At 40.0% G+C, this 21,612-nt stretch overlaps 1 protein-coding gene across 1 annotated transcript in view; it reads left to right on the top strand.

The window, feature by feature from the left end:
* LOC149299415 (sodium-dependent phosphate transport protein 2A-like) overlaps positions 1-21,612 on the top strand; it is a 34,959-nt gene that overhangs the window by 11,913 nt on the left and 1,434 nt on the right. The window contains exons 2-10 of the mRNA XM_089485984.1: positions 2,977-3,174; positions 4,122-4,250; positions 5,924-6,067; positions 7,648-7,759; positions 10,397-10,592; positions 11,338-11,433; positions 13,249-13,351; positions 13,561-13,728; positions 15,169-15,285. Coding sequence (XP_089342110.1) covers positions 2,977-3,174; positions 4,122-4,250; positions 5,924-6,067; positions 7,648-7,759; positions 10,397-10,592; positions 11,338-11,433; positions 13,249-13,351; positions 13,561-13,728; positions 15,169-15,285 — 1,263 coding nt within the window. The remainder of the gene's footprint in view (positions 1-2,976; positions 3,175-4,121; positions 4,251-5,923; positions 6,068-7,647; positions 7,760-10,396; positions 10,593-11,337; positions 11,434-13,248; positions 13,352-13,560; positions 13,729-15,168; positions 15,286-21,612) is intronic.

The following is a 21,612-nucleotide window of genomic DNA, read 5'->3' on the forward strand; positions in this document are numbered from 1 at the left end:
AGTAAGGCCTGATGTGGACATTTTCAGCCTTTGCAGATACAGTAACAGAAATAGATATTCACCCACTTCATACCATAGTATATATATCAATTATTGTATTGCACTCTTACTTCCCAGAACATATAGAAACATTCTACCTGCTAGGTGAAACCCCATAAATCCCATCATGTTATAACCAGATAGAGTTATCATTATCCTTATAAATAGCAGCAATGTACAATTTCCACGAACAGAATCACATTAAAGGCGGTAATGTCAAGCATCTGACATGATTTGACTGCCTTCATTATCTGTCTCCGGAAGGAACAATCAACAGTCAGATATGTCACAAACTTTCACCTGCTTTCAGCCTACAACACTCTACCTTCATTATTCAGACCCATCCTCTTGTGCTTCCTAATGAGCCTTCAGTATGCAACCAAACCAAGTGGAATAAAGGCAGGGAATGTTGGTGACTTTGTGCTTGTCATTGTGCTTTCAGATTTGAGAAGTAATGAAGTTCTACGAAGACAGGCTGTATGGCCCATCACACATTCCTGCAGGAGCAAGAGGAAGAGTCCTACATGGAACACACCCTGGTTCTTCCCCTGGATTCACTGGTGGGACATTATTACATATTTAATAAAAAATATTTGTAACTTTTGCCCAAATTAATATGGCTCCAAACTAAAGAAGATTGCAAACAGCAGTTATATAACCATACACAGAACAGGAAGGGTGGGGCTGTTAAGGCACCACATGGGAGTGAATACTAATAATATAAGGGAATACATTATACCATTTAGCAAATTTAGCTCTCTATTTTATTTCGAGATATTAAATATATACGTTTGTATGACTATCAAGTGGCGTTTTTGGATGAAATTGGAAGCCATGACATTTCCCTACTTTGGGGCTTTTGTGTGAATAGTTTGAGGCGGATGTTATTAAAAGTCATAAAGTCTACCGCTTTATTTCCATAAAGCGGTAGACCAGTCTGTGCATAGACACAGGGGCAGGTAAATACAAGGAGATACCCAGTGCACCTCTCTGGCTTAGGAGGAAGCAGCTGGAAGACACATAACTGAACAGTATAGATTCCTTCAACAAATGGGCACCACCGTCCTTTAATTAATAAGCATAAATCCTCCATCCTCCCACTGCAATACCATGACATAAAAGAATGTATACATTTCACCCGCAGACCAAAGTGATACGTGTGTCATTGCATGGCTTAACTTTTCAGTATTTATGACTTACAATAACTCTCCACTGGGACCAAATTATATTATTTTAAGCAATGAAATACATATGACATTTGTTTAGACATACGGTACATATGTTTTCTAAATGTTTTTTTATATATATATAGGGTCACATCCGCTACTCTTATTTTAAAACACACACAAAGTGGCTCCAGAAAAGTCATTGACTTCTATATTCCTTCCAGATGTCATCAATGAATTAGTGAATATTAAATAGAGCAGCTGTATCACTATAAAAGGCTGATTATGCATGCCCTGTGCATATTAATCATGAGAATATGAAAGGAAACATGTGTCTGAAGAAAAATATACTAAGAAGTCAAGTCTTACTTGCTATTTAGAATGGAGAAATCAATCTGTTCCACAATGTTTTCTTGGAGCTGAGAATGTTTGCTGAGTATAAGTGTAACACCATGGGCAGATCCAGAGCCTGCTCTAGGGAAGGGCACTCACACTAACACAACCAGACACTAACACAACATTCACTCACGTGCACGCAAAAACTGACACTAACACAGACACTCAACAGTGACACACATGCACCTAGGCACACAAATTAACATACCAGGCATGCACAGCTAACATATATACACAACCAGACATATTAACAATGACACTAGCACAACTGGACACATACACTCACACATCGGTGTGTCTGGATATGTTACTGTATGTGTGAGTATGCTAGCGTGTGTATATGTGTGTGTGGGTATGTTACACACATAAGCAGACACACACTAACATACCAAAACATAGACAAACATACAAACTAACATACTCAGACACACACACTAACATATCTAGACACAGACGGTCACCACACTTACATACACCACCACACACACTCACATTCCAAAACATATGCACATAAGCATACATACACTAACATACCCAGACAGACACACACTAACATACTCAGACACACACACTTAGGCACACACACAAACATAAGCAGACACACACTAGCATACACAAACACATACTCACCAACATACCCAGACACACAGTCACTAACATACCCAGACACACACTTACACACAACTCACTTATCATGGAGAAGCCTCAGCCTGTCCTTAATGCAGCTCACACACAGTGCAAGGTGGCACGCTAACACCGCAAGGTCACACAAATTGACGTGACCTCCTTCTTGAAATTAGGGAATAAAGAGGTGAGTCCAGATTTACCCAGGATTTACCTCTTTATGTAGAGGACTGGAATATTCTGCCTTTCTCAGTGGGGACAAGTACCCTGTTGCCCCCCAGATGTGAATCATATTGTTCTACAACCCTTACAATCACATTAATGTGTGCCCAAACATGTGAATAAAAAACATTTTACAATACAGCGTGGGAATGGCTAAATGACCTGGCACTTTAAGACCAGTGGGTGCCATATAATATACATGAGGCCATCTGCATTTGCTCAGTGTGCCAGATGGCCAGTGCAGGCCTCGCAAAGCCCTACCCCAGGGCATTTCCCCTATTACAGAAGTGTTCCTCTCTGGCCATTTAGAGTCTTTGGAGGTATGGCACTATTCTTCTCTATATCGAATAGCATTGTGTTGCCTCATTATTTCTTTCTGCTTTCTCACCAGAGCAACCAATGGAATGGTCTACACAACAGGAACATGCCATTGGATGCTATGGCAATAAGGTCACAACTGATATATATATAAATAATCCATTATGTCTCTAACAGACACACTCTGCATTTCATTATTCTGTTCTGTTAGGTGTACATAGTGTCCCGGGTGTCATGCCCTATACCCTCAACACACTAGAAGCAATGACGCAGGCAGACCTGTGCTGCTTATGCTCTGGCTCTCCAGCAGTAAGGAGACCTGATAGAGGAGAAAGATTTGAAATAGATACGCTTCCTGGCAAGACATGGCAGAATCCCCTGCAGCCACTAGATGATTCCCCCAAATCTGGTAAGAGGAATACTGGGAAATGGGATCATGTTTTCCAAATCCAAAGAAAGTAGTGTCTCTGATGCAGGATAATTCATATATCTCGGATTTTGCATGAAAACGGAATCTAGTAAGAAATATGGAAAATTTTATATTTTGTGATGTGACCATATTTGTGTATGTAATTTTCACCACATATGTTTTTGCAATATTTGTCACACATTTTACTGGGTAGTTGTCTGTCCTTAACCCCTGGCTTACCATTTTCCAACCAGAGATTGCCTATATAAGAGAGATATTTACTTGGCACAGCCGTTATCCTCCTTGACAAAGCTGCATGCGAAATGCCCTCAGTATATGATTGACCTACATACCACAAAAACCTCCTTAGGTTCATCCCATGCTGAATTTCCAGTGCCCTTAAAAACATCTCATAATCCCTCTATACCATTATATACGATGACCAAGTACCAGAAGCTACTGAGTGCCGGATTAATTCATCCACCAACCATAAACCACCTGCCATGTCTGTGGCGGAACGGATGTCCCTTAACTCTTTGTGATTGAGGCCATGCCGTCCTTCCCCTTAGTTGTTTCCAGTGTAGCCTGTTACTTCATTCATTTTCCTGTGATGATCCAAATGTAGAGTATCAAACTAAGGACACACAGCAAGACCCCCTACTTTGCCATTTGATGGAGTGGCCTTTAGGTAATATCCTATATGAATAGTATATGAGAACTATTTATTTCATATGTAATAAACAACTGCACATGTTAATTGTCAGGGACACAGCGAGATGTGTCCCCATGTACTCAGCATCTGCCTGCAGCATAAAAGCCTATGAAAGATGCTTAGGTGTTTTCTTTTTTTTTTTTTTTAAATGTAACCATATATGTAGTGTTAAGAGTTCAGAAAGTGTGTTTTTTGCAATTTTTTTCTTTTTTGGAATGTCTGACCCTTTTTGCAGAGCGTGGAAGCTGGGAGAGGGTCAAGTCTATGAGCATGTCTGCGCTGAAGATTCCAATGCTCTTTGGGTTCCTTTATCTGTTTGTCTGCTCTCTTGACGTGCTCAGCTCGGCCTTCCAGCTGGCTGGAGGTAACATTCACATGTTAGGATTGAACTTCTACTTCTGTTCTCTTTAATTAACCATGACATTAACAAACAGAGCTGTTATAATTATAAACAGAGATCTTTTTTCTAACTGCACCAGTGTTAATGATAGTATATGTATGTCAACTATGAAAAATTTAATGCAGGGATGAACAAACTTTATATTGTTTAGCCCATCTAATGCCCCCAACTAGTTGTATGTTATATCTTCGAAATTTATAACATACAACTAGTATATCTTCAAAATTTACAGCAGTGCTGAATTTGTTGGTAATTTCTGAATACGTTTATATTTGGATGCTAGAAAGGTTTTGCAGAAACGTCACCATTCAATAAGTTAATACTATCTTACAGAGTATATGGATTGCGTTACTTTAAGTGGACCTAGAATCCAAAATGATGTGGGTGGCCAGTTCTTTTTGGTATAAAATGTTATCTACACACTGTGCTAGTTCAATTATTTGTACATTTATAGATAAAAAGATATAATAAGCATAAAGGTAAAATTATATTCCCATGCACCTCAGCAGTGTGTTATGGCACCGGCTGAACATGCTACATTACAGGGGCAGGTGGCCCGGTTGGAAAGATCAGAAATTTCCTTTAATACTATGGAGGAATGTGCCTAGACAGCACAGCATATGTAGTATCTCTTCCCTTGCATGTACTTTGGAGGCAGTGCAATGGTAAATAACAATAACAAAGGATAAATAACAAGAGACCCCTCTAGCGGTAGGTCATGGGGTACCTGCGGGTGCTTTCCTGGGTAAGACCTAAGGTAGAGACTCCCAACAATACACCACTGGATTCAATGATTACAGTTTATAGGTCCTACAAAATCTACCGCATGGATCCATTGGTTGCAGTGAAACAAGTTAATTTAACATTTCAATTTAAATTTGATCAACTGGTTTGAAACATATGCATTAAAATTATTGGATTCATATTATTATTAATGATATGTCACCAATATATTTTGTAGAGCTGTAGAACAATGTCACTAACAAAATACAGTAAATATTTATTAAAACGTTACTGTGTATAAGATTTTGCAGATTGTTGTGTAAACTCTCAGGGTCTTCTCCTTCTCTGTTACTTAATCTTATTGTCAGATTGTATATTATCAATTGTATTGTATTTGTACAGTCACCCTATTGTAATAGAACTACAAAATCTCTTGGTGCTTACTGAGTTTGAATCTACGTACCAAGTTTAAAGCTCTTTGGCAGGGCAGGCCCAAGACTTAATGCCGCCTGGGGTGAAGTTTAAAATGCCGCCCCCCCCCCGCCAACGCCGGGGGGGGGGATTTTAAAACTTCGTCGATGCCATTATCTAAACCCACCCCCCCCGTTACTTACCTTTAAACAGTCCTGCGGCGAGTCTCTCTGCTCTGCCACGGTGCCGGCTTGTAATGCTGAGCGCCGGAAATTGACGTCACTTCCGGCGCTTCCGGGTAAGCGAAAACCACTCGGCGCCCCTCTCCTCGCCTCCGCTTCAAAAAAAAAAAAAAAAAGCGCTTGGGGCGGCAAAGTGCCGCCCCTTCAAAAGTGCCGCCTGGGGCAATTGCCCCACTCGGCTCCATTGTAGGGCCGGCCCCTGCTCTTTGGATTGATTTCTATAATTTATGGGACTAACAGACCAATTTTCTTCTTTGGTAGGAAAGGTGGCTGGTGACATTTTCAAGGACAATGCAATCCTATCAAATCCTGTGGCTGGCCTTGTTGTGGGCATCTTGGTCACCGTACTCGTTCAGAGCTCCAGTACCTCCACTTCAATCATTGTCAGTATGGTTTCATCTGGATGTAAGTGTCAGCAGTAGAAAGACAGCCATATGACTAGGGGCATCATAATACGTGCTTTAATGACTACGTCGAGAAAAAAGTCTAATCCTAAGTATTCTGCTTAGTGACAAAGCTCAATGTTTATAGTAAGAGTAGACCAAGAAGGCAGCATACAGTACATAAAGTAAATGTTTTGAAGTCCTACTTTTTTTTTCTTTTTAAATGGCAACATTGAACTATAAGAAGATTATTATATAGCAAAAAAATGCAAGACAGGCTGGGCAGAACTGGGGTTTTGGGTTAACCCTATCAATATTCGCTATAATGTCAAATTGAGGTTCAACGAAGATGCAAGAGTAAGAGAAAATTAAATGTTAGCACTAGACTTGGGCACCAGGGGGCTCTTCATGTTCGTCTTCGTGCTCGTCTTCGGGGAAAAGAAAATCTTCGTATTCCGCGAATATTCGCCTGTTCCTGTCTTCTCTTCGGGAGAATATTCGTGGACATTCTTCGTGTTCGGTTTTTCTTCGTTTTTGCCGGTTAAGGGGTTAATACGGGGTTAACGCGTACCGCAGCAGCTCTGGCGCCAGGAGTTTAAATGTCCGTATGAGCAACTCTATTGGTCGTCAGCAGGGGGCTCGTCTGCCAATGGTTGATTGCAGACGAGCCCCCTGCTGGCGACTAATAGGGTCACTTGTATAGACTGTTAAACTCCTGGTGCCGTAACAGATACCATTGGTCTCCCTGTTCTATCATTTATTAACTGATAGAACAGGGAGATCAGTGGGATCTGCCGGACAAGTTGCTTCATTACGGGTTAACTTTTTAAAGTCTGTACGAGCGACTCTGTTGGTCGCTCGTACAGACTTTTAGGCTCCTGGTGCTGTAACTTACCCGGCAGATCCCACTGGTCTCCCTGTTCTATCAGTTAAATGTCCGTACGAACGACCAATAAAGTCGCTTGTACGGACATTTAACTGATAGAACAGGGAGACCAGTGGGATGTGCCGGGTAAGTTGCAGCATTGGGGTTTTAAAAGTCGCTCGTACAGACTTTTAGGCTCCTGGTGCACTTGTTGCACCTTAAGGGGTTAAGGGGCCGTGCGAGTGAGCCTATTGGTCGCTTGCACGGCCCTTACCAATGGATTTCCGCTCCCGTTATCTAACACAGCATCGAAGGGGTTAACGGGAGCGGAAATCCATAGGTTCGCTGTCAGGGGTTACAAAGGCCGTGCGAGTGAGCCAATTGGTTGATGCCAGAGGAGGTCCCTGTAGGCGACCAATAGGCTCATTCGCACTGCCCTGTAACCCGTGACGGCGAACCTGCGGATTTCCACTTCCGTGAACTGCCGCGATGCCAAGGTAAGTTAGAAGGGGAAGGGACCGGGGAGAGCGGTAGACGAAGATGAAGAAGATCACGAAGATCTTCGTGGTGTGTGTCTTCGTCTTCGCCTACGTTTTACCGCCGCTGTCTTCTCTTCGGCGTGTCTTTGGAACAAACACGAAAATGCACTCTTTGTGTTCGTTTTCATGTTCGCCCGAAGACGAATTCACAAGTCTAGTTAGCACCATATGTGATTAGGTGTTTTCTTTTTCCTTTAGTGCTGGGTGTGCAATCAGCTATCCCCATTATCATGGGCTCCAACATTGGTACATCAGTCACAAATACCATTGTTGCACTGATGCAGGCTGGTGACAGGAATGAGTTTAAAAGGTAAGCGATTGTACATAACATGCATTTTGTATAATAAACTGAATGCTATCAGGCTCATGCTCACTGTAATGGCGTGTTGATATAAAATATATCCTGCAGAAATTTATCACTACTGTAGGAATTGTGTTTACCCCCAGGTAAATGTGATATTGTTGTGCTAGCTCAATATACCGTATTTGCTCGATTATAAGGCGAGTTTTTTTCCAGAGCAAATGCTCTGAAAAGACCCCTCGTCTTCTAATCGGGGTCGTCTTATAATCAGACCTCAAATAGGTCTGACTATGAGACCAGGATCTAGATCCCCAGCAGCGCTGCATCGGACCTGGATCCTCCTGTCTTATGCCCCCCCAACTCACCGGTGCTTCAGACTCCCTGGTGTGTAGCCGGGGCAGCGTGTAGACGTCTAAGCGATTCGCGTAGGCAACTTCCGCTGCAGCCGGAAGGGGGTCCGGTTAGCAGCGGGGGTTGTCTGCGTCTATCGCACAGCCATTGAAGGTCTATAAGCTGGGGAAGGGGTAAAAGGCATTTCTGGGGCAGAGTGGCAAGCCTGGGGGGTAGATGTGCATAACTGGGGGGCAGGTTGGAAAATAAAAACAAAATATTTTTCTCAATCATAGCTTTTATTTAAAAAAAAAAAATAGTTTACATGAATTAACATTTACTGGTAAAACTTTTTTCTTTTTCAGGCTTTTTCTTTTTTTCCTAAATTAATATTCAGATTTGGGGGGTCGTCTTATAATCAGGCAAATACGGTATAGAGAACCTGATAACCAAAATGCCTTATGTTCCTGCATGTTATGCTAGTTAAGCTTTTATTAGCCTACATTCCAATGGGCATATTGGTAACAAAATAACCATGCAAAGCATTCTTTGCACATGCAAGTCCCCAAAATTCACACTGGACAATCCTCTCGCTTCTACAAAGCATGATATAGCATAACATAGACTTGAAATTTAATAAGATCCTCCTGGATTGCCGAATCCAGAATCTTCTTTTTAGGTGTTTAATAAATCACTAGTGACAGTAACAACATATTAAATTGTAGATGACTAGATTATTCACTAAGTACTCACAGGGATAACAAAGGGAATGTGCACTCACTCAGATCAACAGGAATTTCCAAATATTCATGACGCATTCTTGCCTTAAAACATTGATGAGTTTTCAACCTCGACTCTCGACTCTCCACCTTTAATGACCCCATCTCTGCTAAGCTCAAAGCAATGACATCAAGGTCTACATATACATTTATGGAATTAATATTTTGAAAAGGTTAACAAAGTTTGGGCTAGAAATGAGTTAATTTTTTGGGGTGGCAGAATGCTAATCTTAGTTACAATGAGGACAGATCACATTGCAGGGCAGTTCCTTTTCATTTTAACCTTTCATCTAATTTTCTGTAACAGAAAATCAGGATATCCTGACGTATGATTAGAGCTCTGCCCTAATTATTTATGACATTAAGTGTCAAATTCCTTAACAGTCCTGTCTAGCTCCTACTCATGAGAGGTGTAGCTCTACACCAAGACCTGAGTCATAGGACACATTCTCCCTGCCATCTCTCTTGCCTGCATTCCTGCTCCTGACTTTCTTCTTGGGCTTTTGGGCAAGCAATAGAGTGATCTTACAGAAAACAATTCATTTCTAAAATAACTTAATACTCTTAAAAGGCACAAAGCAGACCAAATACACATCTATCTACTAAAGAGAAACCTTATCAATGAAGATACTCTTCCTTAAAGTGCCATGACATCCTAGATTCATTGTGTATTACATGGGATGTTTCAACAAGGCTTCATTTTCAAATCATTTCATATCTACCTATATCAGTATATCCCAATTAGCAGGAAGTTAAGGACACTTGGCATACACCTAGAACTTGATACAGCATGGGGTTCCACAGAACCGCCATACAGTTAATATTACATTAAACCTTAGATTCTATGTTGCTGAGAGCTGCCTTACAGATGCCTTGTAGCATCACTTTGGCTCAACAGCAAATGTCCAGGAAATATCAGTGCTGACAGTAAGCCATGAAGACACATATTCACTAACTAGTTTTTCATCTTACAGGCTTTACCGAAAATGAAAATGTGCTATAACTACTTGTAGTAGACCTATAATAGCATGTATTGTAAACATATACGTGTGGGACCATATATTAGACCATATATTTTTGTTAGCCTTTGTTAAATACATTTAGAAAATACATTTCCGCTTTATGATATGGCATACATCAGGGATTCAGGAGGAAATTGCCTAAACCTTACAATAATGAAATTAATGAAATGAAATTCATGTTCTAATTGTATGGAAAAAAAGGTAAGAGAAAATTATTTAAAAAAGAAAAACCTATGTAATAGCTTTTCCCCATCTAAATGTAAAAATATCAAAATATAATATAAACAGATCCTGCACATAATAATTCTAGAAATTACACCCAGAGTTTGATAACCATAATAAAGTTATTAAAGAAACTGGGGCATATATGCAACCTTTCATACATGGACAGCCCAGGGTAAGGAATCAAAGAGATAGAGGCAGGGGAATATCCCCAAATTACAAGACGGGGTCTGTAGAAGATCTTGTTATGTACAAGAGGTAATATATATTAGGATTTTTTTGTTGTTTTCCAGGGCATTTGCAGGCGCTACAGTGCATGACTGCTTTAATTGGCTTTCAGTACTTGTTTTGTTGCCACTGGAGGTAGCCACTGGCTACTTACATCAAGTAACCAAAATTGTTGTGGCCTCTTTCAAGATCCAAAGTGGTAGAGATGCTCCTGCTCTTCTTACCATTATCACAGAACCATTTACCAAGCTCATTATTCAGGTAAGTTTCCGAAACCAGGGAATTACAGGTCAGTACATAATCTAATTTTCACAGACACAAGGTAGTTAATACTAAGTATCCACCGAATGTCGAGCACAAAAATGTAAATTAATATGTAAATATGTCCAATATACTGTATACAGTATATATATATATATATATATATATAAATACCCAATACAAAATAAGCAGTCCCAAGAGTTGTAAATAACCAAATCCTTCCGTAGGTATCCGCTTAAGACAATTTCCTCTTCACTCAAATATATAATTGTATATGCAAAAACTATGAAAGCTCATATGGTCATGTTAAAAAAAAAGGCTTGAAAAAAAGTAGACAAAAGACATTGAGTTGGTTGTTATTTACTTATTATATTTAAAGAAATCTAAACTAAAAAGTTTGTGGATTGGGCAGTGGTGGAATGAAGTGAAATGAAAAAAAGTCTTATGGTACCTCCAAAATGTTACCACCTAGCCTGTGACCAGTATTAATTCAATTTAAACAAATTGCTATTTTTTTATTTAAGAAAATATGGCAAACGTAACCCATCTTTATATTGAAGGTAGGCTTGAGGCCTACCCAATGATTTTAAAGAGAAAGAAAGCAATTTAAAATAATCTTCAAAAAGAAAACAAAACAAGAACTTTAGCATACTGGATTTTCATACGATTTCAGGTCTCTTTTTTTCATTTTGCTTCGACTCAAAAAAAAGAATATGATTTGACAAATAACTGTTTCCACATTCAGCTTGACAAGACTGTAATCACAGGCATTGCCACTGGAGATGAGAGTCTGCGTAATAAAAGCCTGATCAGAGTCATATGCAAAGAGAAGATTACCCAGGTAAGAAGCTGAGATCGGTAGCATGCATTAAGCAAACATGTTGATCTTGGGCTTTACAGGTGCATTGATCTGTTGGGTTTTTTTTTCACTGTTCACAATGTTTATCTTTCCCATGCACTAAATTCAATTGCCGGCAAATAGTGCATGAACCCTTAATTGCACTCACCCTGGATATTCATAGTTATCCAGGGTAGGTTGATGTCAGGCTAGGTCTTAAACCAGGTCACTCTGGGTTGTGTGGAGACTCCCTGTCTATCTGCCACCAGCACGTCATATGCTGCAGCCTTCTTTCCGCACTAGTTAATATCCATCCTGCTGTTCCTGGCCTGCTGCACCTGTGGTAACACACCTGCTGGTCATCCCAATTAGCACCACTACCTGCTCCCTCTTTGGACGGCACATAAGCCTACCTGAACCAAGACTCTTTGCTCATATTGTCCTATACTTTAGTCCTGGTGAAGATTTGTATCCTGTAGGTTATTCCTGGATTCCGTTTTCCTGCTACCTTCTGGACTATTTATTGCTTTTGGATTTCCCCTTTATTACCTTGTCACTGGCATATAAACCATACTTTGCATCCTTGATCTACATCCACAAACTTGAAACAGTTGAAAAAGACATAAAGTCTATAATGTTCAACTCTTCTGAGTACCTTTATCTGTTCATCCATAAGGAGACAGACTTTAATCATATATTGTCCCAAAACAAGGCAAGAAAAATCCTTCTTGACTCCAACGCAATCATATTTTCATCTAGATCAACGTTACCTTGATTGCTTAAGTAGTTTTTTTTAACCTCCTCCAACAAAAAAAGAAAAGAAAATAATGTAGTAACATAGTTATAGATCTGAGAGTATGAACAGAAACATGTGTAGGCAGCTATAGCCATGTTTGGTCAATCCTCATGCGTTAAAGGGCTTTTACACAGCCTAAGGCAAAATGGCACCATGACAACAACATACTTGTTTTCATCATGTGCAACCAATTTTCCAGATGTAAGATTTGTATTATAAGTGTGACGGACTGAATGGGGTCAATCTAGTCATAGACTCCTTAAAACGTCCTTTCAAATCCTTATATGGACATTACAATTTCTATTGATCTTTAATCTGAATTCCCTGTTAATGCTGTACTGATAATAGGGTGCAGGTGGGTGAATTCTGATATTTTTATGTGTCCTGTGGCAAAGCCTTTTCATCATTATAGTCGGCATAATAGTAACCATCAATATTACTGCATAGATGGTAGAAGAAATGCAGACAATAACCAGCCTGATAGAACTGCTGTATCTTACTGTGAGAACATAATGATACAAGCAATGCTAGATTAAGGAGTTTAGGGCCTTGGAGCAATTATACAGGAAGGACCCTTTCTCTGCATTCCCCCAGTGTATTTACACACAATACTCCACTTCCCTCTTGTATGTTCCTTGTTGCCTGCAGCGTCCTGTGATGTCCAGCAACCATCCTCCCTCACCGACTACGAACTGAGAAGTGATGTCATTTCCGGGTGCGCAGTGTCAGTGAGGGAGGATGAGTGCCGCACGTCACAGGACTCGAACAGACCACCGCTTCATGGGACATGTTCGGACTGTCAGAACCCCCAGGGCCACTGGAGCAATTGCTCTGTGTGCTCCCCGGTTAATCCAGCCCTGAATATAATAGAAAACTCTCATATAGCTAACACAAACTTTTTCTTTAAATTACCAAGTTGTACCAGGAACCACATTTTCCTAAAAGTGAACTGACCATACTGGTTCAGGTAAAAGCCCTTTATTGTTTCATTCTTAACATATATAAATTCACATTCCATTTAGATTTTCACGAATGCCTCCAAGGAAAATATTCAGAACTGTAATACCACCAGGCAATGCTGGCAGGAAGTGGCTAACACATCATTCAACCATGAGACAGAAAAATGTAAGTGAATATGTACCTTTATAAAATAATCAGCCAATATGCTCAGTACCTTTCTTTGGGATAATGCCAAACATGTTACTTCCGGTATAGAACAATGGGCATGTCTATGCACAGAGTATCAGTAATTTGCATTTGATGTAATGAAATTCTGGGCATCTAATAATATCACTGACTTCTTCACAATTGCTTATGTCTATTTTGATTTCTAGGTAACCATTTATTTGTTAATTCAAGCTTGCCTGACTTGGCTGTTGGCCTGATTTTATTGGCTGGATCCCTGGTGATACTATGTACCTGTCTGGTAATGCTGGTCAAAATTCTCAACTCTGTCTTAAAGGGACATGTTGCCAAAGCCATCAAGAAAGTGATTAATACTGGTGAGTGCACATGTTATGGGTGCACATCGAAAGTAACAATGCAAAGGAAGTCTTTCTCGTAATTACAGGATGATGAAGCTAAGTCTCGATTCTATAATCAGATCAATGCAAAGCTCCGGGCAGCCTGTTCCTGTAATTGTAATTGAAAAATTAGGTTCTGTTAAGCTAAACTAGCCATAAAATGGCTACATAAAAGTCAAAACTCATATAAGTCAAATATAAACTTTACATATATATTTCAATCTAGCACACTATCATTATATTTATTTAACAATTATTTAGCATACAAATTTGAGTAGCAACATAATATGTGTGATATATATATAATTTATTGTAAACATTTCAATTAATAATAATGATGATAACAATAGTAATACATAAAACGTGGTGCATAGTGCTGGAAAGCTAATCTGGAAAGCTAGTCTCAATAAATAGTTTGGTTTCAGATTTTGTAATTTGTGTACATTGGTATTAAACATGTAAAAAGGTGCCAGCATCACAAGTGTTATTTAAAACAAGTGTTTTTTTATTGTAAAAGCAGGGGCCCTAGAGTATTTGGCAGGCCCTCATTTGGCACCCCCCATTGGCCCCTTGCCCCCCACTGGTAACTAACATATGGACTGGCTCACATTTTACACACATTGTCGCTTTGCACATACTCACTCAGACTCATGCTAACACACATGCACACACACATACTCATTAACACACACTTGCACCCTCATGTTAACATGCACTTACACATATACATCCATTCTCACTTACACATGCATGCTCACACAAACATATTGCTCAAAAGAACACATCCATTATCACACACTTACACATACACACCCATGCTCACACACACGCATTCATGCTCACATACACAAATACTCACACACTTATACGTACACATCCATGCTTACACATCTATACACATAAACATCCATGCTTACACACACATACACACCCGTGCTTACACTCACTTACTCATCTACACCCATGTTCACACACATACACATCCATGCTCACACACATCCGTTATCACACACTTACACATACACATCCATGCTCACACACACTGACACATAAACACCCATGCTCACATATACTTACACATGCATGCTTAAACACACATTGATACTTACACACTTAAACATGCTCACAGACACATACATACACATACAGCCCCCCCCCAAGAATGCCACTAGCCGAAGGTCTTCTTGTAATTTACCTTTTTCCAGGTTTTTGATACTTACTACTAATGTTTTTTTTATTAATACTGGCGTACAGAAAACAATATGGAAATTCACAGCAGGACAGAATAGTGGGGTAACATACTAACTCCTGAACAACAGAAAAAAATATATTTTGGTACAACATTTTGAGTACATATCATAGTTCTTAGAAGAAAAGTAAATAGGAGACATATACTGAACTAATTGTATCTGCTTTCAGATTTCCCTTATCCGTTTACATGGTTAACGGGTTATTTTGCAATGGTTATTGGCGCTGGGATGACTTTTGTTGTACAAAGCAGCTCTGTGTTCACCTCTGCAATTACACCTTTAATTGGTGAGTACTGGTAAGATACTTTTGTAATGGTACATTCACACTCCAAGGACCATATTTTATTAGGATGCTTCATTAAAATGAATAAAATACATGCTTGGCAATATATGTATATGTCTAAAACGTGGCCAATTCCTTAAAGGGAAAAAGTCAAATTTCATATAATTCTACAGGATGTCATTCTACCTTTTTATTCATTCTACATAACTTTAATAATTACATCTGCATATCTACATCTACATATTAACCATGTTTTCCTTGAAAAAGTTTAATGAAAAAAGTAGCTCAGTTCCTTTTTATATTATTGAATCAATGGCTGACTTACCCTGACACATTTGACAGTTTGTGCCAAATGGCAATCAGAACTAGAAAATATTAAAAACCTAAATATAATTTCTGCCACCTGGGCCAATCCTGGACCAAGTGGCATTCTAGGCAAGAATATTCTCTTGCCCTCCTGTTAGCGGCAGTGTTGCCAGTTTGCCCCTGAAACAAAACTACACTGTGGTGGATGTGTAGATGCTAGTTCATACAAGAATAGGTGAATAGGTGAGATGTCCTACCTCCTTACCCCGGCTCACTCCCTTACGACACAATTTCTACCTTGCAGTGCTCTCCTCTCCCACACTCTCAAAATTATCCCACACTTTACTATGATGGTGTAGACCAGGCGAGGTAGTAGTGTTTTTTGGGTTTTTTTACATAGTGAGTGGCGGTGGTCTAACAGACAAATTATTAGATGAGTCACTTGTTTTCCTCTGGCTTAAAATCTAGATTCAGGTTGTTGCCATTGATGTGTTTGATGACCATGTACTTTTTTTACTTGGGAAGAGGTAGGAGTAAGGCCTACTTCTGCTGCAAGATTAGACCTTCCCTCTTCTTCCTCACTGTCTTCCTGTCTTAGATCTACTGTTATCATCCACTGGTACCGTCCTGTCTTTGCTCTGGGGAGTTGGATACATTACAGGACTAACAGTACTTGAGGAAGTGGTGGCACCAGCAGTGGTTGTGATGGCACTGGTAGTAGATTTATACTGTACTTCACCTTTAACTTCCCCATAGAATAGATTACAAGCAATCTTCGTCTCTGAATTTGCCAAGTCACCAATACATGTCCTATTTGTGATGACTTGGTAGTAAATAAAATTGCACCTTAAAAAATACACAACACAGTGTAACTAAAATTTCACCTTACTTTGGTAGGGTGGAGAAGATTTTACCACTAGTGTCATGATTAACTCATATAGTAGTGGATGCATGGAAGGGTAACCCAGCAGAGGTGGTTAGTTTCTTTGTTTAAGCATTCAATTAGTTAATCTGAGGTTGATTTAAATGTGTTTCTTTGTGCATGCCCTCTGTATCTGTAGAGGTGTCATCTTCCCAAAGGACCCCTGTGGTGATTCATGGCCTAACAGATAAGGACCCTGAGTTATAGGAATTCCATTCCTATCTTAAGTGAAGATGTTTCCATCACCTTTACCCCACCATAACCACCATAACTTATTGGCACATCAAAGATGGGACCCGATTCTTGGGGATGGTGTCATATAATCAGTCATGTGGTCAGAGGGGCTTTGCTTGCAAAAGAGTCTGATTTAGGGACAATGCAGCAACCTCAAAGCAGAACTCCACGATATTCTGTGATCAGAACAACATCATAAGAAACCATCTGGACTTAAGGACTTCCCACAGGCCTACTTATTGGAGAAACTCGTGAGTGAGGGTCCTGTGTTTAAGTCCCTTTGTTTTTAGTAACTGTTTTTATTTTTTATTTTGTACGTCTTGCTTTTTGTAATTTTGGCACTGTGTAATCTTTGTCTTTTTGTTGTTAAAATATTCAAAATCTAAGTCGGTCTTTGGGCTCTAGTATTGATATCCACAAACCCTAAGAGAGGATAACACGTTACCATATTGTTATTAAGTTCTACAGGATATATATATATATGTTGGTTGCCCAGGGTGGGTTGATATATATATAGAGATAAAGGTTCTAATTCGGATTTCTCACGAATCCGGTATCAGAATCGTGAGTGGTGGCAGACTACCTGGGGGGATACAGGCAGGATTCGGGGGTTAATTTGGTATAACTGATGCCTTGTTAAGGGGTGAAGTTAGTAAATCCAGAGGCCTGGTGCTATTAACCCCTTCATGCCCACGCCCTCCACACAGTCACGGCTTGGCAAGTAGTCCTGACCGTGACAACTAGGACTAGGACTGCTGCTGTATGCAGCTGGTAGTGCTTTTGATGCAAGAAGGCTTCTGTCTAGTTGGGGCTGGTGTACCAGGGTTCAGCTGACTGCTTTGTTGTACATGCCTGCCAAAACTTGAATTAGTGCACAAAACTGCAGACAACAGTACAGCTAAAGGCCCACTTAGACACACTACACAGGCACAACCCCCTGCTTCAGCTTGCCTAAATAACAGCACAACAGCACAAACTTATGTCGTGCTCTAGAAAAATGTGAAGCTTTACTGGTTGTGTAATATAGCAACAGTATTTGAAGAAATGGCTTCTTTGGCTGCCGCAGAGAGCCAAAGTGTACACTTACACTCAGGGGCGGGCTGGGCCGGTAGGCAGGGGGCCCTAATCCGGGCCTAATCCGGGCCGGTGAGCATTCAATGCAGCCGCAAAGTTAAAAACTAAGCGGCTGTGAGCAAGATTGAATGCGGCCGTCATGCCAGTAGCCTGGCGGGGGGGGAGGGGGGCGGTCCGCCCCGGCTGCCGCTCATCTGAGGGGTGCCACCATGCTGGCACGCCTTCAGAAACGATCTGCGCGGCAACTGTGGCTGTGCGCCGGGACTTGATGTCAAATCCCGGCGCACAACACTGAAGCCACGCCCGCCGTCTTCCGCGCTCAGTGCACCGGAAGGACAGGAAGAAGAAGAAGAAGAAGTAGAAGAAAAAGAGGAGCAGGAGGAAAAGTGAGAGTGAAAGAAGAAAAGGTAGGAGAGAGTGGATTAGTAAGTGTGTGAGAGTGATGGGTGTTATGCTGAATGTAAGTGTGTAAGAGTGATGGGTGTTATGCTGAATGTAAGTGTGTAAGAGTGATGGGTGTTATGCTGAATGTTTGTGAATGAGGGTTTCAGATAGCATGGATGTGTAAGTGTTGGGGGATAGCTTGGCATAGGGAGTCCATAACCACATTCCTTTCATGCCCAGATTCCAGCATGTAGTGGCTGCCTAGGCATGATAGGAGTGTGATTGCTGTTATAAATTATTTTTTGGTCCAAGTTTGGTGTGTTAACACTTTTATTGGACAGAATAATTCAATGACAGTATTAATATATATATATATATATATATATAATTGCAAACAGCAATCACACTCCTATCATGCTAAGTCAGCCAGCACATGCTAGAACCTGGGCATGATAGGATCGTGATTGTTGTTATATATATGTGTGCGTGTATATATATATATATATATATATATATATATATATATATATATATATGTTAATATTGTTATTGATTTTTTTTGTCTAATTTTGGTGTTACTTTTAATAAAGTATTTTAAAGTTTTTTTTGTGTTTTTTCAGTTTTGGCCAAGTGAATGCTGAATTTTCAGTTTCAGTCCAGAATTTTCATTTCAGTGCATCCCTACTATATACTATGCCAGTCACTAAAGTGGTAGGCCTACACCATATCAATGTTTGGCTTAGTATATAGTGATAGGGGTTGTCAGTGTCTGGCTCAATGTATAGGCACACATTGACGGTGGTACCGCATAATCCCTAAGTATATAATGATTACACTTATGCTGTACCCCTGTCAATGTTTGCCTAACCATAGAAACTATGCAGTTTTAAAGTGTGTGTGTGTGGGGGGGTGCCACATACAGGATCTGCCACAGGTGCCAAATACTCTAGGTACGCCCCTGCATCATGCGGCTGTCAGACCCAACGGCCATGCCTCAGCTCCTCTTCCCACGTCTTAAAAGGGGTGTGATGAAGAGCTGAGGCATGCGGTGTGCACACCGGCCACTTTAATTTCATTAGGCGCTGGTGGAGTGACTGCCGCACGACGGCCGCTTTCAATGTCGCTCGCAGCCGCTTTGATGGTGCAATGGGCCAGTTGACTAGACTTGCCCCCCAGGCCTTAGGCTGCCAGGCCTCCCCTGCTTACACTAACAGTAGTATGGGAGATGAGCTGACGGCACTTCATGTCAGGATTATGTTGGCTACTATCTATGAATCACTTATTTTGTACCCTCCTACACACAACCCTTTTTCAGTTTTTACTCTGAAAGAGCACCAAAACTAGTATATTCGGAGGTTTCTTGTTTGTTTGGTTTCGTTGGAGATCCGCCCTTACAAAAAAATACTGCAGTTTTTCTGAAGTAATACTGCTATTTTTTGGACATGAAAAAACTGCAATACTGCACTTTTACTGTAGTATTACTGCACATTTACTGCAGTTTTACTGCATTTGTACTTCACTGTGCAGTTATTTTTGTACGGAAGTACAAATGCAATAAAGCTACAGCACATTGAAGTAGGTTTGCAATATTAAAAAAAAAGTGCAGTAAATGTGCAGTAGTACTGCAGTAAAAGTGCAGTAAATGTGCAGTAATAATGCAGTAAAAGTGCAGTATTCCAGTTTTTTCATGTCCAAAAAACTGCAGTATTACTTCAGAAAAAACTGCAGTAATTTTTCGTAAGGGCCTCCTTATTTTCATTTTCATACAAATGCTCGAGTTAGGCAAAATTCATTAAAATTAAAGTGTATATGAATCTGTGGTTTTATATGAGGAATTCTTTTCAGCCACCTGAGGTTTGGGTCCAGCCTCCACAAAAGTGGCATCACGCCACAGGCAAGGAGGAATTAGGTGGGCTAATTCAGTAGGGTATATAATTTATGCCAAGATTAATGAACAATGTTTGCCTTTTAGCAATAAAATACAGAGCAACCGTTATGCATACTTGTCTTGTATATAAACAATCAAACTGGATAGTTTACTTCTTAAGTATTGCAAAATGTAAAAGGTAGTACTAACAGAATAAAACATCCATTATTCACTATAACTGCTATTTTTGTAGTGTGACACTTATGTTAAAGGGAATTATTTTAATATCATCATATGTCCCAAACTGTTTAGATTGGAAGTTTTATGTGTTTAAAAGCACTTAAATCACGTATGGCAGCTAGGAACATAGTGGGTGCATTTTGAAAAGTATTCTGCATCAAGATGAAAGTATTCAGTATTAGCATAGGAACCACAGGAAGAAACTGGAATTTCATGCTACACAAGGACAATTTGGCTTCACATTACGCCTTAGGCCAATAACACTCTGTCAGAGACTATAACGTTCCTCTACAGGTGACTATATCTGCCAAATGTCTCCTGGTTGTAAACCTATATGTGTTCTTTGCTTTACCGATGAGTTGTAATACAGTACTGTAAGTACACAATGAGGCAAAAGATAATAGAAAGATACTAAAGGTTTTATTGCTTGTCTATGATGGCATATAACTGCATAGAGATATTCAGGCACCTCGGCTCTTTCCATATTTGGGTTATTTCACTAAATAAGGTAAATGCACATTGGAATTTTCAACATAAAGCATGTGAATGGAAATTTAAATGTGGAAAAGTCAAGTGTCATCAAACCAGAACACTCATTGGTATAAAAACCCAGTTGTAGAGGTCCCAAAATGGGCTCCAGGGAGATTGGTAGGTGGTCTGGGGGCTCTGCAAAGAAAGAAGAAAGCCAACAAAACAAACAAAAACCAAGCAGACAGCTCTAAATTTGCATTTCTTTATTTTTTCACTCTCACTCACTCTTACTCACATAATCTCATACACTCATGCTCTCTTACTGACTCTCTCACACACCCTAATTTTCCCCCCTATATGTCCCCCCATATGGTGTATTTGTGCAAGGCCTGAGTTTACGATGGTCCGCGTCAATTGCTCAATGCCACGAAGGGTCTGGTCAGCAGTCCAGATTATGTTGTGAGTACTACTACATCCTATTGTCCACTCAAGATGGGAAGCATAACAGCGTGTGGAAGTAAAGAAGAATGTTTATTTGACTAAGCAGCTATTATATCTGCCATGCCTCTTTCATAAATCATGTGTCACGATGTTGTTTTATTATATTTGTAAATTTACAAATGTTACTAACCATATGGCGCTTCATATTCTAGGAAATCTAGTTGTATGTATCTTTGACAAAAACATAGTTTACATTACAACCACTCTTCTGACAACTAATCAATTTATACGTCAAAATCTACAGTTATATATATGTAAGTGTTTTAAAATAGGACACCAAGCACGCAATGAAATATAAGGATGGTAAGCATTCCATCTGCTTTTGGCTGCA

The sequence above is a fragment of the Sceloporus occidentalis genome, unplaced genomic scaffold (genome assembly GCF_023333645.1).
Source record: "Sceloporus occidentalis isolate IW3139 unplaced genomic scaffold, rSceOcc1.0.p SCAF_28, whole genome shotgun sequence".
Taxonomy (NCBI): domain Eukaryota; kingdom Metazoa; phylum Chordata; class Lepidosauria; order Squamata; family Phrynosomatidae; genus Sceloporus; species Sceloporus occidentalis.